Source organism: Fukomys damarensis, unplaced genomic scaffold (assembly GCF_012274545.1).
Source record: "Fukomys damarensis isolate Sample0158 unplaced genomic scaffold, DMR_v1.0_HiC HiC_scaffold_28, whole genome shotgun sequence".
NCBI lineage: Eukaryota > Metazoa > Chordata > Mammalia > Rodentia > Bathyergidae > Fukomys > Fukomys damarensis.
Window position 1 is genome coordinate 31,648,355 of NW_022900940.1, and position 16,874 is coordinate 31,665,228.

At 36.4% G+C, this 16,874-nt stretch overlaps 1 protein-coding gene and 1 long non-coding RNA gene across 9 annotated transcripts in view; one reads left to right on the forward strand and one right to left on the reverse strand.

Annotated features, from left to right (window-relative positions):
- The window catches only part of LOC104861087, a 53,732-nt gene extending 39,217 nt beyond the window's left edge, over window positions 1-14,515 (reverse strand). Inside the window, exons 1-2 of the long non-coding RNA XR_779901.3 lie at window positions 14,361-14,515; window positions 6,819-6,918 (exon numbers count right to left, since the gene is read on the reverse strand). This is a non-coding gene — a long non-coding RNA (uncharacterized LOC104861087). The remainder of the gene's footprint in view (window positions 1-6,818; window positions 6,919-14,360) is intronic.
- Znf385d (zinc finger protein 385D) overlaps window positions 1-16,874 on the forward strand; it is an 867,824-nt gene that overhangs the window by 840,626 nt on the left and 10,324 nt on the right. For all 8 annotated transcript variants that reach the window (XM_033756963.1, XM_010622432.3, XM_010622451.3 and 5 more), the window contains one exon: window positions 13,483-13,716. In XM_033756963.1, the coding sequence (XP_033612854.1) occupies window positions 13,483-13,716 (234 nt within the window). The remainder of the gene's footprint in view (window positions 1-13,482; window positions 13,717-16,874) is intronic.

Genomic DNA, 16,874 nt, shown 5'->3' on the forward strand with positions numbered 1-16,874 from the left:
CTATCTCAAATTACTGAGCAATATACATTAGTCCAGATTTAAAAGTCAGAAAGATTTTGGAATTTTATTCTAAAGATCAAGTCACAGTGAGTTTTTTTTTTTTTTCTGAAGATTGAAACAGAAGTGAACACTAAAGAAATAATGGTACTACAATGCTAAAAATTCATGTGTATCACATGTTGTATAAAAAGAAAGTTGTGTGAAGTCAAAAATACATTATTATTTTACCAATGCCCAGGCATCCTCCAAGAATAACTTCAACACTTGGAATTATTTGTGCACTGGAATTATCTAGGTGAGTTTATTGTGGGTTTCAATTTTGTTTAAAAAAATTATACTTTTTTTACAAAAGTGAGTCCTCAGTAAAAATGTTTTCTGGTTGACCTTCTGAAAGCATATGACTTCACTGAAACAGACCAAACAACAAAACTCCATTAGTCTAGCTGCCTGGTGGCTTGGTCACTTTTTTTCCCTGAGAAAAATATTTAATGTACTTTCTCTAGAAATATCCTCAATAAAGGGTGACTTATAGAAGAAATTGATATGTCAAAGCAAGAAATAACATATATGCATGTATTATTTTATTTCATATTGTTATTTTCAATAAAGTAAGGACTTTCCAAATTAAATTTTAAAAAAAAGAGGAAAGGTCGGAATTTGATCCATGGGTGTCTATTAATCACAGTTGCCTGTTGTGTTATCCAGGGTTACAAAGCGAAAATCATTAGACCCTTAGCCACCGAACATTCCTTTGCCTCTTTTCTCTGGGAGGGGCATATTGTCCATGACTCTTCTCCTCAAAAAAAAAAAAAAAAATGACAGAGCTGTCCACGAAGTAAGACCTTTCTGCTAAAAATAACCTGACAAGGTCGCCACATTGTCTGCCTTCCGTGGTCTTAAGCCATGTCCTCAAATAACCCACGACCTGTTTCTTCTCACCCAGTTTGCCTTCTGGCTCTGACTTTCCTCCGCAGTCCTGAGCACTGGCTGTCATGGCCTGGCTGTGATCTTGATTATTTGGCAGCAGCCTTGCAAGTACAAATCTTAGATGTGGTTTCTGCTTCACACACTCCCCAAACACAGACTTTTAACTCCACATATCCAGTCCTACCTGCTGTGCTTTTCATCCTGGCTTCCTCCCTGGGCAAGAAGAATATGGGCACAACTACTCCTAAGTACATGGGAAGGCTTTTTCATTGCTAGACAAACATCTCCAAAAGAACCTACTTTGGCTTTAAAATAGGTTCATAGAAAATATCTTCTATACCAAGAAAGCAAATCTGTTCTTAAAAAGTGATGTATAAACTAAACAGTTTATCTAATGAACGTACTTGCTTTTAATTTTAATTTTCACAGTTGGGATTTTGTTAAAAGTAACAAAATACTGGCAATTAAAAATACATACAATATGGGTGTCTAAATATAATAATTCTATTTAAAAATGTACAGGTTATATTACTCATACTTTAAATGTTATTTTATCTAAGTTAATGATGAAAATTCAAAACTTCTCTTCCTCTCAGATATCAGATTATGATACCCTTAGTTGATTCATGAAATAAGATCTCGGCAGGTGAAGTGAAGGGGAAGGTTCAGCATTCCTTCACAGGTCGGTCATCCGGGACCAGATTTCGTGCCTTTTGTGGCTAGGAAAAATATTTAGCATTTTAAAGAATGGCAAGTGCTGGCAATTTCACAGAAAAATTTCCATTAAAATTACTTCTCAGACAGACCATTCCTTACTGAAATAGCTGTACCTTTAAAATGTGTTTATAGTAAAATGTTCAATTGAATGTTGTTGATAGAGCTAATCCAGAAGTCCTTTTGTTTTAATATACTCAGAATAAGCAATTGGGTTTGAACCCAATTACTGTCAAAAGAAATGGTCTTTTAAATCAAGGCTGAAAAAAAAGTCAAAAAAGTTTTTCTCTTCATTTAGAAAAAAAAAAAAGATTGATTTTAAAAAATATTTCATGTAGTGTTTTTGGGAAATGCTGATATAGTTGCAATGAATATATTCTAAAAAGTAAAAAGAAAAATATAGTACGATGAATTTTTGTGCAAACGGCAATCTGCTGTAGTTTGGAATTTCTGAAACTCTGTGATAATTTATAAGAATAATAGGAAAGATAACGTATACCTGGAGTTTTATGATAACCTGCTTTATATGGTTTCTGTAGATAATCTTAACATTTTAGAAACAGGTTTCTCTTGGTTTTGCTGGAGAAAAGGGCTTTTGTTCCAGAATTTTATTATTGTACAAGCAGTTCTATCAATCTTGTAGCAGCCAGTCTTTCAATAATCACTGAATAGAATTTTTATTTTTCCTATTCTACTTTGATTTGCTTACTGTAATTTTTATTTGTCCCCCAACTCTTAAAAATCAGTTTGGCTAAATTATGTTAACACAACATAGAAACAACTATTGGGAGACAGATATTCTATCGAGTAGTTGTATTATAGGAAAACAATTTGCTATTACAAGTAAAATAACTAGTAGTGTTTCTTATAATAACCCTGCTTACAGTGGAAAAAGGAAGCTCCGCAGTTTTTGGAAATTTTTTAGTTAAAAAAATGTTTTCTTGATTTCTGTAAAGACATTTTCTTTTTCTGCATTCCCTTCATCTTTGCAAGTCTTGCCATTGTTTGTCAGGTGGAGCTGACTCCCTGGAAACTTTTTTCCTAGTTCCCTCAATTGAAAAAAGTCATCTCACCTAGATATCTGATCTAGATGGGATGTGGCAAGGGCTTACTAATTGCATCATGGTATCTTTTTGGTAATTACAATGTTTTCTACGAAACACTGACATTGTAATAAAAAAAAAACCCTAAGTAATTCTTACACATACAATGAAATGACTGAGACCAGATGGGGTAATGTTCTAAATTATATCCCTTTTAAATATTTCATCATTGTGTCTTCCATTGTGAAAGCTTGTTTTCTTACCTTTAAGACAGCTCTATCATATAAAAAACTAGGCTAGCAATTATTATTTTATTTTTTATTATACAGTCTGCCTAATAGGATTCTAGATGAAGCATTTATGGTGTGACTGGCTCCACATTCCAAATTCACTAGTCAGAACGCAAGATATTTCAATTAGTAAGATCTTTCATGACATGATTTATCATGTCATAATTCTTAAGTTAAAAATAATGGAAAGACGCAAGGTATTCTCCTTTTTGCAGCAGGAACTGTAACTGCAGCATGCAGTAATTTTTTTTCTCCTCTGCAAGTTTTTAGAACACAGGAGCTACTGGTCATAGATCTCGAAAGATTTTTTTCTTCTGTCTTACAAGAGGGGGGGGAAACATCTGTATTAGGAGCCAAAAAAGCAAACTCCTTATCTAGGCATCCAAGTCATTTAAAATACCTTTGGAATATATCGCTTCTTCCTTTTCCTTTGTATTTTGTAGTATTTATTAAAAATACCACCACAGATTCTGATAAAATGCACCCATTTGTTTCGGTGCTTATCCACTGTAAGACAGCCCAACTGCTCAGTTAAACCAAAACCTAGCAGTTGTACTTTCTGATTATCTTTTCCAAAGGTAAACTAATCCAAAATAAGTTAATCAGAGCTTTAGAGAGGACCTCTGTGAAGAAAATTAAAAAAAAAAAAAAAAGATTCCCTTAGAAACACATATAATCTAAGTTAGGGAAAGAAATACTATTCTTACAAAAACAAAAAAAAAAGTGTTGGTTTAACTGCTCAATTAACGACAAATGAATGAGGCTTCCAGCTACTTATCTCTGTAGTAAAGATCTGTGTGTGTGTCTCCATCTTTCCTCACTTATTGCATGTATCTCAAAAAACTGCATCTCACAAAAAGATTTGCCTGGTGTTATTTAAAACATATTGTATTCATTTTTAGAAATTGTTCCCCACTTTTCCCAAATCTGCCTCTTAGGGAGACCAGTTTGCCCAGGCTAGCCTCAGACAATCTTGTTTTATCATAGGAAGTCCTAGGGGCTTCCCCAGTCAAAAGCAAACGAGGACACACTGGTCCTTAACCCGCACTTGCTCTTTCTTACATTCGTGACTTCCTGTTTATTTGATATTAACTTTACATCTGAAACTGGTTGATCGAAATTGGAAATAATGGTTCAATCTCTCAGTGGATGGTAAGGTACGGTTCAAACACCAGCAGCTGCATCAGCAATATTTGGGAACTTGTTAGAAATGAAGATATTCAGGCCTCTCACAATCCCTACTGACTCCTAGACCTTAGTAGTAGGACTCCGAGTCTGTTTGTCTAACCCCTCAGGTGATCTGATACACAGGAATGTTTCAGGATTACTAGTTTGTAGTACCAGAACTGTGTTTGATTCATGAAAGTCTGCAATACCATGGATATCAGAGAGCCAAAAGAGCACAGAGAAAAGACCAAAGGGAACAGTGTTTTCAATATAAGAAAATGAATGAGGATGAAATTTTAGTTTTGGAAGTCAAAGATGCACTATTTGCATTAGTATGCCATTTTTCAGTCTAGTCCCTTACAGGGATATGACCGCAAAATTTGTTGTTGTTGTTGTTGTTGTTGTTGTTGTTGGTACTGCGGATTAAACTCAGGTCCCTTGCAAGGCAGGCACAAATCCCCAGCCCACCAACTTTTGAAAGAATGACAAATGCATAACAGAACAAATTTGATACCAACACTGTCTTATTTTTATCAATTACCACTTACCGAGCATATGCTATTCTATGTTACGAGGTATACTGATATACTGAACTCCACTATCTTTAAGAAATTAAAGATACGTATGGAGTGCTAAAGTGTCTGTTACTAACCAAAATATCTCTGAACAGATACGCTAAGCCTTTCGTCCTGGAATGTGTCCTTTTCTATGGATTCGAAAGAAAGAGGAGAAGGCAAATTACCTGAGAGATTAAAAATTCTGCTTTATTTTTCCTGACGCTAATAAGTGTGCCTCTCTTGGAATTCTGCACAAGAGCCCCCCAGTCAAGCTCTGTGATCCATTCTTTATACATTGTGAAAATGAGCAGTGTTAGAGAGCTAGGCAGTGGCCCAGAGTACCTTTCAAAACTAGCAACCCATATCTCGCATACAGTACAAAAGATTTTGGCCAATTCAAATTTTAAAACATACACATGCAAAGATGGAAAAATTTAAACTCTTGTAATTCTACATGAAACATAGTCTTGGACTTTACCCAAGTAATAGTCAAAGCAGCTGGTAAAACCGTATCTAACACTGTCATTGCAGTTTACTTACTTATTTGTATCTTTATCCTCTTCTGATAATGTTTTTTTTTTTTTTTTTTTAAGGGAATAGGACCATGGTCTATGAGAGTATACCTGCTATTACTTAGTTAAATCCCAGTTCATAGTACAAATCCTGTCTGAGGCCAAGAGCATTTCTAAAATACAGGGTTTGAAGACGTGATGTAGAACTGAGCTTTGGTTGGCCAACTACCTCGGGTCCTCCCCAAGGGAAGAAAGGACTAGACCTCACTGTAAGACCTGGGTCTCTAATCTCAGCTTTTCCCTTCTGCTTGACATAATTCTCATGTGGTGTACCTTTCAGTTACTCCATTGCCAGTTGTCAGACCAAGTCAACCTTCTTTGACCTACTCATAAGCACCAACACTTCCTTAGGTATGCCCGATTCAGTAGTCTGCTCACCTTAGAATTTGAGTGAGTGATAGGAATGGCCTAAATTATGGATAGATATCCTGAAAATGAAAGTTATATAAGATAATTTATAATATTACTCTAGCAATTCTGGAAAATGGCCAACTCTTATGAAATTAATTGGTCCCATGTCTCCAAGGGAAAATCCAATAGTTGCAACTTTCTTTTTTGGTTTTTTTGAGACAGGGTCTCTCTATGCAGTTGAGGCTGACCTGGAACTCACTATGTAGTCCAGGCTGGTCTCGATCTCACAGTGATCCTCCTGCCTCAGCCTTCCAAGTGCTGGAATTACAGGCATGCACCACCACGCCCAGCATCAACTTTCTTTTTTATTAGATGCCATCTTAGATACGTCTGCATTATAATAATTTATGTTCTAAAATCCATTATTTCTTTGTACAGATAAAGTTTTGGTGTAACTGCCTCGAACAGAACATCAATTAGGCAGCTTTGAAAAGTATCTTGAAAGTTGCAAGGTTGGCAGATTTTTTTGTTGTTGTTCTCGGTAAATTTAAAAAATTCCTTCCCTCTACATTTTCTAACATACAAGATTTGGGAATCTGATTTACTGTTGCAAAAGCAAAAATAGTTGTTCTCATGATTCCTTTAAATATTAAAAGTTTCACACAAATCACTATGGGACAAAATTAATCATTTAATTAGAAGTTATGAGATCACTTTTTGCATGGCACTTCCAAGTCACAACCATTAGAAACATAATTAAATCATACTTTGAACTACATCTCTCAGTTTTCAAATATGTTCTAGTAACACCTCCTCCTCAAAGAGTGAATCCATTCGTTCCCTCTACTGTTACCTTATTACAGCTCTGTTACTGTTTTGCATAAAAGATATGCTGCATTTTCTTTTCCTCCAGTGATTAACAAAGGATTTGACACAGGATGATGTTCAATCAGACACACACCAAAAATTTTCAAGGCCGGGACAAGAGTATAAATGGAAACCATATGCATTGAAATATTTATCAAGTTTTACCCAACAGTCCCACAGTCTCTTCCCCAGGGATCATCCTTAAGACATGCAGAATAAAGAATCTCCTCACCTGAGTTATTTCTGAGCCCCATTGAGTAGCAAATCCAATCTGTAGGAACAGAGAAGTGGGGTACAAAGCCAAGAGTACAGAGTGAAGACTGAACTCACCCAAATCCAGTAGACCACAGGTGGAAGGGTGTGCTTGTTTTCTCTCCAGCCTCATTTTGTGGACTCAGGATTTTCAGGCAGATTGAAGTACATCCTACAACTGTGAAATATGAGTGATTTTATTTTGATGATTTGGAATACCTTTGCCAAATTTGTATAAAAGCAACCATTCTTTGTTTGATTCCAGATATAGTATAAGCTATGATTTTTCTCTGACCTGTCAACACACACACAAATTCACTTTTTCCCTCTCTCTCTCCCTCCTCTCATATTTAGATACACAAGTAGCCACGTCTGCAAAACACAGATCCACATGCGTGTGCACACACACATGCATGCACACACACTTGTGAACTCTTGCTCTCTGTACTTTTAGGGCACCCAGTTCCATTCTGACATCCTTTTCCCTTAATTTCCATTTTTACTCAATTGGCTACACCTTGTCTTTTTTACAAAACCAAAAAAATGCAGTAATAGAGGAATTTTGTTTCAGCAACTTGTGATGTGTGGATGTGGATCTCTCATAAATATAAAGCAGAGCCTACTGCCAGGTCCATTCCTGCCTGGGGCTAAGTGTGTGGCACTGTGCTCACTAAATGTTAGTTAAATCAAACAAAACCGATAATAAATAAACCACGTTAATAATTTCTAAAAACATGGGTGGGTTTTCTTTTGTCATTAAGCATCTTTTAAACTTCAGTGTGTAAGCATATTTAAGAGGAAGCAGCTGTAAGAGAGAGACTTGAATTCTCCCAGGGAAAGGAAATAAATCAGATATAATTCTGGATCTTCAATCTACGAGAAAACATGATGAGAATTTCGGGTCATAACATTAAACCCTCTTACCTGGTAGGAAAATGGAATAACTCAGGTATGGTTTTCCCATTTGGGTTATAAGTTTATAATCCAAATAATTTTTTACCCAGACCATGGAACTTGGCTGCTGTATTTTATTATACAGAATTCAGGTTGTTGATATTTTCTGGAATCCCTCCCATGCTCTATGGATTTTTAAAAAGTATGTACAGTGTTTTTATACAAGATGTGGATCACATTTGGGCCACCATGAATACTGACATGTTTCCTTTCATTCTCAACTAAACTCCATTCCACAAAGTATTAGCAATCTGTTTTGATACCAAAGCCAAATAGTTACAGTTGCAATAATGAATATTTGCTACACGGCACTGGCAGAAAATGGCACAGAAATACAAACCTAAACCACCTCAGACCATTTTCTTCCTGCCGAATCTCACCCATTATTTCCAAATCCCTGTCGCATATATTTTTCCTAGTGTCACTGGTTGAATAGTGCAAAGAAATCTGAATCAGCCTTTGGAAAACACTGAAAAAAGTCAATCATTATCCTACTGTCTCATCTTTTGGAGAGAAAAAAGATGCAGTGAAGGAAGGCTGAGGTTTATTCTGACCGTTCTGCAGGAAGCATAAGTAGATGATTAAAGATACAAAACTGACTCTAGTTCAGGCCATGGTTAGTTTCTTTTCACATCAAATGCTTAAGACATTATCATTCAACATGCATAATAAGTTACGACTCACTCAAATTCTCTTCAAGATAATCTAGATTTTATCGATAAGAATAATGAAAAGCATGTGTAACTGAAATAGAGTGAATTGAAATCATTGTGTCACTGCTAAGTTTTTGGCACTGTACCCATCCCCAAATTTCTCTCTGCCTATATTTCTCATCAAAGATGAAGATAAAAATGATAGGGATTTTTTTTTGAGTTTTTCAAGGATTAAATGAGTGAATACCTATAAATGCTTTGAAAATTCTTTTATAATTCTGACTTGTTAAGATCATGTATTTGTTGGTTTCTTTCAGTAAATATTTGTGTGCCTAGTTCATGTAAAGTATTAGTACAAGAATATAATAATGAGCAAAAAAATTAAGGATTGAGGTTATGATTATTATTTCAAATTATTATGTGATATCTCTAAACTATTTTGCCATTAAGTATATGATCTATGTTCATGGGGCTGCTTATCCCCAGTGGCTTAGCAGAGAACTTAGCACAGATCTTCTGCTTAACAAATGTTGATGGAATGAATTTTGAGTACATGGATCACTGCAGTGTTAGTTAGCAAGCTCTAGATTGGAAATTGGGCTGTGCAAATGCCAAGACCTAGTTCGTAATGTACAGTACTTTGTGACCTTGAGAAATTTCCTGAAACTTTCCCATCTAAAAATCAAGAAAGTGAAATTAGAAAAAAAACACTGAGATCTCTTCTGTGATTCTATAAAGTAACTGGAATGATACACTATTTATTTTACTAGTTCTAATTACATTTTTCTTAAATTTAATAAATTTTAGTGTTAGAGTAGAGCTTAAAAAATATAAGAATATGACAGTTCCCATATCCAAGTCACCTAATTTCCCTTATTCTTAGCATTTTGCATTGTTCTAGTACATTTGACACATATAATGAAACTAAAGTGCAATCATTCAGATTTCTTTTTTGCCAAAATGTCCCTTTTTTCCCCTTTCCTAAGGATTCCAGGGCTGGGGATTTCCATGAGGTGTCCTACATTACATTTAGTTGTCATGTCTCTCTAGTTTCTTCTACAATGTGACAATTTCTCAGACTTTCCTTGCCAGTTTTGAGGAGCACTGGCCAGGAATTTGGTAGATTGCCCTTAAATTTAAGAGTTTTTAAAGTGTTTTTGTCATGGCTAGAGAAGGGTTATGGATTTGGGGTAGGAAGGCCATGGAGGTAATTCATACCTATGTTGTTAATATGATCATCAATTTAAAGTTCTGTTTCAAGTGCCAGAAATTTAGCTCAGTGGCTCTGCTGCCTGCCTGGCAAGCCAGAGGTCCCAAGTTCAATCCCTAGTACAATGAGTAGGTAATAATTATATATAATTTTAATTTAATGTACCATGTTAAGGAATATCTCTTTGCTGTATGTGTAGAATAACTTATTTCTTTGAATAAGAAAATATTAAAATATATTTACCTTAATGTTTTATTTTACAAAGTCCCCTTTATCACAGATAAAACAGAGATGAAAATCCATGTCTTCTTATAAATAAATAATAATACTAGCTTAATGGAGGCAAGATCTATATATTAAATTTAAAATGAGAAATATACCCTTGAATTTCTTTTAAATTACCTGCATACTTATAAAATAATGTATCTATGCTCAGCTGTGTGGCCAGACATATGCCACAAAATAAGTGTGGCAAGTTAAGCATTTTTATATTCATTCCTCTTTGTTTTTATTTATTTTATTTTATTTTATTTTATTTTATTTTATTTTATTTTTTGGTACCAGGGATTGAATTCAGGATCTTGTGCTTGCTAGGCAGGCAGCAGAACCACTGAGCTAAATCCCCAGCCCCCCTCTAACTTTGTTTTAAGGAATGAACTTGCCTAAAAAGATGTTAATATTTTGCTAAGTCCTAGGCATAGAAAGTCTGATGTCTATTTATGGTGTTTTTCGTATAAATGTATGTTATCCTCTGGTGCCATGTGAAACACTAATGTAACTGTCACAAAAATTGAAACATCCAAAGTTTTGTTCATTCTGTACTCTTATTAACAAATTATTTCACTGTGGTGAGGAAGTTACTTTAGGATTAATAATGCCTATAGTATGTACCATTTTCCAATGAAGACATGTCAATGCAAAAACAAAGTTATCAGAAGTAGCTTATTACTAGGGAAATCTGTGCCATGGCAGATTTGAATGAAATAATTTCCAAAGGCATCACACTCTGGCTTCATTGTGTGAACACAGTGAGTTTCAGATAATATCTATGTTTATGTTTGTCACTCCCCGTAGAGTAATCTGATAATAGGAATAGTTTAGTGGTTTTTAGCCCATGTTTGTTCGTCATCTTATTCTAGACAGTCAGTCATGGCCAAGATTATCATTCACAGCATTTTTTTTTTTTTCAAAAACCCATATGTAAAACTGGGCATTGTAGCACACATGCCTATAACCTCAGCATTCTGGGAGGCTGAGGCAGGATCCAGCCTGGACAACCTAATGACTTAGAAAGACCCTGTCTCACAATAAAAAAACTTAAAGGGCTGGGACATAGCCCAGTGGGAAGATTCTGGATTCCATTGTCAGTACAAAGAGAAGTACAAAGAGGAGGGGAGAGGAGGGAAACGGAGGAGGGGGTAAAGCAAATCCCTGATTTGCTCATTCCATGAAATATTTCACCCTGACTGATTATCCTACCTATGTAATCCTGGGAAATTTCCTTCACTGATTTTCATAATTTTGTATAAAAGATTAAATGAAATTTAAATGTATAAAATTATTTTAAGTGTATAAGCCAGTGAGCAAACTAGCAATTCTTTATTCACAAGCACATATAAACATACTTACAGTCATTTCTTATTTATCGGGGGCAGTGAACAGACTTAGGACCATCTAAAATTATCATTTTGTATTCCGTCATGAGATCCTCAAAGATATTTTCAGTCTATTACCTGGTCCTTTAATAATGGAACCTTATCAGGCAAGTGAAAATGTATCAGAAAGTGGACCTCTCAGTGTTCAGTGGAACAAATGTGTAAGAGGTGATCAAAATATGGTGGCTGTTTAATTTTTTTAATGTATTACAGTAAGACACATACATAGCCATTAGTTCTTCTCAAAATATACCCCCAACACACTTCACACTTAACCCATCGTTCTTGCTAGTATGGAGCAGTTGTGGAAGTCTTCTTTCATGAGTGCCTTTACTCAAGTGATCAAAATACAAGGAATGGTGCTGTGGAGTGACTTCCAGTGGAAAGGCAGGCTTGTGAAAAATTATAGTGTGTCCTTATCCGTTTTACTCATTGGATCTGACACTGTGGCATTTATGGCTCTTCCCCAAAGTTAAAATGACCTTAAAGGTTAAATGTTTTGAATCAATCCAGGACACTGAGAGAGCCGTGGCTGTGTAAATAAGGACACTTGTGAAAGAAAACTTTCAGAACTGTTTGAGAAAAGTGACAGGACTGATGGTATAAGCGTGATCAGTTATGGGAAAGTACTCTGAGAAGGATTAATGGCAGTGTGTCTTTTACTGCAATAAATTTTTAGAAGTGTAACAGTCACAACACTTTTCTATCATAGCTTGTATTCCAATGACAAGAGTCAGTTTATTTATTTTCTTTATGTATGAGACATTGGTTTGTAGTATGATATTTTAGAAACACGGTTGTTGGTAGACATTTCCCATTCCATAGAAAGAGTCCTATTTATTGATTTGAACCACTAAAGCTAAGTGATTAAAAGTGTGTGAAATGCCAGGCAGAGGAAACAAGATCCAGATGAATCCTTTTATAGAACAGCCCTTAATAAGAGGCCATTTCGCCTTACATTAGTATTTCTGATATATTTAGGAAAGTAGAAATAAGCAACCTCATCCCACAGTCTCACTCATACACCTGGAGCAAAGTAAACATCCTGTACTGCAGCCAACTCTTGGTGATATGACTAATAAACAGTAAATATTTATGCAGACAAGACATCATTACCAGAGGACCACTGCCCCTTGTACCCAGAGCCCAATCCATTTGTCATGAGCTTTTCAGTGTGACATAAAAACTGACCACGGCATCATACGAGTGACATGGAATAGCAGTTCCAAGAGCGGCCTCAGCTAGAAAGGCAGCCTGGAGATATTTGGGAAAAGAAACTCAGAACCAGCTAACAGGCAGAAGGATGAAAAATAAGAGTAAATAGGAGATAAATTTAGAGAAAAATGGCAAGTCTTTATTGGATATGGAAAAAATCACCAAAATCCTGGTGACTGGCTTATGTGGGAGGAGAGCTAAGTGGACCCAAGGGAAGGTAGGACACGGAAGTGTTTGCTTTGAAAGTTGATCTCTCCAGACTTGGTATCAGACCTCAGAGTGAAAAGCGGGCATCAGCACTTTCCTGGTCATTAAACTCTTGAGGTGACATTAACATGGTGTGACTAGTCTGTGGATTACTTGTGAACAGTGCCTGTGCATGTTTCATCTACTTCTCTCTCAAACTTCTGGCACTCAGTCTTCTGATACAGAGCACAAATTGGATAAATACACAGACTACAGTTCCTCTCTTTTTGATGCGGATGATTTTTGTAACGGGCATGGCAGTACAACTCTTTGTGAGGAGAGCAATGGTTTTCTCAACTGTGGATCTGGGCAGAGCAATGAGAACAATGGGGTTTTATACTTTCTTTTCCTAAGCACATACCAAAAGATCTGTATCTATTTTCTTAAAGAAAAACATAAAAGGAAAATAGAGAGATTAGTACTCAGAAAGATAAAAGAAAACTTTTAAATGTATTTACCCTCTAAATTTTTTAAAATCATCTATGAAGAAATACATATATAAAGTGCAATATATTGTAAAGATTATTTTTCTGAGGTAACAATCTAAGAGAAATTTTTTGTATGCTTCTTTACCCCATAAAATATTTAAATATTGTATTTGCATATATTTTGAGGAATCATCTGAATGTTTTATTTCAGAACATAAAATTGAATGGGGTTATCTATGTAAATATCCTCATGAACTGATTATACATAGTTGATGAGAAACTGCTGATTTCTCCTAATGTTATCGGTGGATGTGACATTAGTGATATATTTCCAAGTAGAGAAAGATAATACCACTCCCCCCCATGTTATTTTGAATGCAGACAGCACCACAGGGACACCAGCAATATCCACGACGACAAGTGTGGAAATCCGCAAAAGCAGTGTTATGACAACTGAGATCACCTCTAAAGTGGAAAAAAGCCCCACGACAGCTACTGGCAATAGCTCATGTTCTTCCACAGAGACTGAGGAAGAAAAGGCAAAACGGCTTCTTTACTGTTCTCTATGCAAGGTTGCTGTCAACTCTGCCTCACAGCTGGAGGCGCACAACAGCGGTAAGATGCAGCGATTTCTTTTCTGTCTCAACAACTCTGCAATTATCTTCCTCTGAATAGATTAGATCTTTTGCAGCAGGGGACTAAGGGGTAGCAGGAAACTGGCAAATATTACATGGAATTTAATAACCATTAAAAAACAAAAATGACAAGGAAAGTATCATTTATATGAGGGCAAGAAAAGGTTTCCAGAGCCTGTAGGCCAGTGGGTGTGTGTGTTTGTGTGCGCACGCGCATGCACTTTACTTATCATTAGGAGATAAAAAATATGATTATAAAATGTTTGCCTTTATATGATTTCTAGATTACTTATGTACTTCCATGCATTTATTTGCTTCTAAATGAAATTTTCTAAAATTGTATCCATAATATCATTGCCCAGTGTTTACATAACTCTATATACTTTGGGTTTTTTGTTTTGTTTTGTTTTGTTTTTTGAGACAGGGTCTCACTGTGCAGTTGAGACTGACCTGGAACTCACTATGTAGCCCAGGCTGGTCTCGAACTCACAGCAATCCTCCTGCCTCAGCCTCCCAAGTGCTTGGATTACAGGCCTGAGCCACCATGCCTGGCTGACTCCATATACTTTGGATTAAAACCCCTTTATTATTATTTTTGTGCCAAATAATCTTGTTCTGGCTTACCTGTGTGATCCGTGCACTTGAACTTAAGAAGGTATTTGAGATGGGATATAGCTCAGTGGTACAGTGTTGGCCTTGAAAACGTGAAGCCCTGGGTTTGGTCCCCAGCACCACTAAAACAAAAAGGAAGAGAGCATTTATGAGGTACAGCCATCAAAGTGCAATCTCTACATCTAATATTTGATTTAATCTTCTCATAACTTAAATATATTGTTCTTTTCATTTGACTGAAGTTCAGAGAAGGAAGAGCATATGACCAGACAGAACCATGATTCAAACACATTTTACTCTTACTTAAACACTAACCTTGAAATCAGAAATGAAAATACTGGAATACTCATAAGAAGAACAAGATGCTCTCCCATTATACTGTATCATGGTTCCATCCAGCTAGTGCCTGTTGGGGGCAGGTGGTGTGTGCACAAACACAAATACCAGCTTTTCTTAAGGCCTGGATTGATTGCCAAGATCTACTTTCCTCTAAAAGACTGGGTCCACTGCCAGCATTCTGTCACCAGCTATAATGGGAGAAGGCTCATTTATGAATCATGCCTTCAGTTAATACTGCAGCTGGATGTTGAGTCACTGACCAATCATTGGGTTGCGCTGGTAATAGTCAAGTATTGGCTTCAAGACTCTAAGGCATAATTGCAGATGATTATCTTCCTCCTGCATACACATTAGCTTCAGTCAGGGATAGTTCATGAGTTCAGGAGCTAAGGAACACAGAAAAGCATCTTGCCCCAAGTCAGAATCTCTACCGCGTAGATGTGCCACATGTTTCCTCATGAAAATACTGTTTTTTTCCTGGATGCCTTATACTTAGCCAAGTGTAAATATCATTGGAAGTACAATTTATGTCTTAAGAATTGATCACTCCACGTAGTGACAGAAAATATATTAATTTTCAGGAGGATATCAATGCTCATAGATTACAGTGCCCTTTGTGGTTGGAATTCATTTGTAAGGATTTTGGAGTCTGATTTGAATTCTTTTTGTTTTTTGGTTTTTTTGAGCAGTACTGTGGCTCGAACTCAGGACCTTGTGCTTGTGAGGCAGGCACAGTGCCACTGAGCTAAATTCCAGCCCCTTACTTGAATTCTTATGATAAACAACAAAGTAAGAAACAATTAAGGAGTTACTTGAGATACCATATCAGATCAACAGTTTTCATATTCCAATTCTATAGTCCTTACCACTTCTTTGTCAAAATTACACATGAAACTTTAAAAATATATTTATCTATATATTTATCCAAGGACAGAATCCAAAGATTCTGTTACCTTATATCAAGAACCATGGAAGTTATAGTTCTGGGAAAAGAAGTGGAAAGTGCTATCATCGTGTATCACAGACAGAACTCAGAATGACTATAGCAAGCTCATTTGACAGTTTCAGGAGGTGAATGGAGTGGAACCCTTACTAGAGTCAGTCCCTTTATAGGGACCTTCAGCCTAGTCTAAAGAAAACAGCCACTTCCCTACTTTCCAGTCATCTCCTTGGGTTTTCTTATCTCTGTTTCTTTTCCTGAATCAAAGATCTGTTTTTGTTACAGAAGCACCCACCCTAGCCTAATGCTCATTTTAGATCTTGCCTAGACTTGAACTAGCAAGCTATGGCAGCCCTAGAGGTGGCAGAGAAAGAACAAATACATAAGTCGGTCATCTCTGACCCCCTTCATCCACTAAACTCAATATCCAGGCCCTGCTCTGTTATTTGTAACTGCAACACTGCTGAGAGGCACACTGTGTTGGGAACTTTCTCCAGATGGAGATGTGGGTGAATGCAGTCCTCACTGTGTCCTAACAACTGCAGTTTGCCCACTGGCTTTCTCTACTCCGTGTAATTCCATGGGCTGAGTGTAAAGAACTGAGACTCTATATGTGCCCACTTTTCTGCCTGGAATAGGAGCAGTAGTGCGGGATTCAGCACAGGATTAGTTATTACGATACATGTTGATTTGGATTCCCACGTGGGCAGATACTGAGGTAACCATTTAAGTGCTAGTTGTTTTTTAGAGATGCAACAGACACAGGTTAGGAGAGGGGGGGAAAAAAAAAAAAAAAAGAAAGAAAGAGGGAAAGGACGGCAGCCTACTCCAGATGCATCTCTTAGCTAGCTATCAGCATGGGCAGCTGAAGCTTCCCAGACAAAGCTGTTAACCTCAGTTCAAACAGCTTCACTGCTTCAAACATAGAAACCTCGACTGTTCAGAGAAAATGACAGATCTGGATTAACACTAGTCTCTTCATCTTTATAGTCATTGTTTGTTTATACTCTAGCTTACATTTTTGAAGTGATGTAGTTCTATTAGTGGCCAAATGCTTGAATTGTGCCCTTAGTGACCTCAGTCTTTGGAATTATTATGTATTTACTAAGGAAACAAAAACTTAAGAATTTTGTGGCTCAAGCTGATGTGATGTCTGTTGTAGGTCAAGTAAAAACAGTGTACTAACTTATATGTTAAATCTTATTGGTAATCACATCAGCCGTTTAAAATATAGACTTATTTTTATG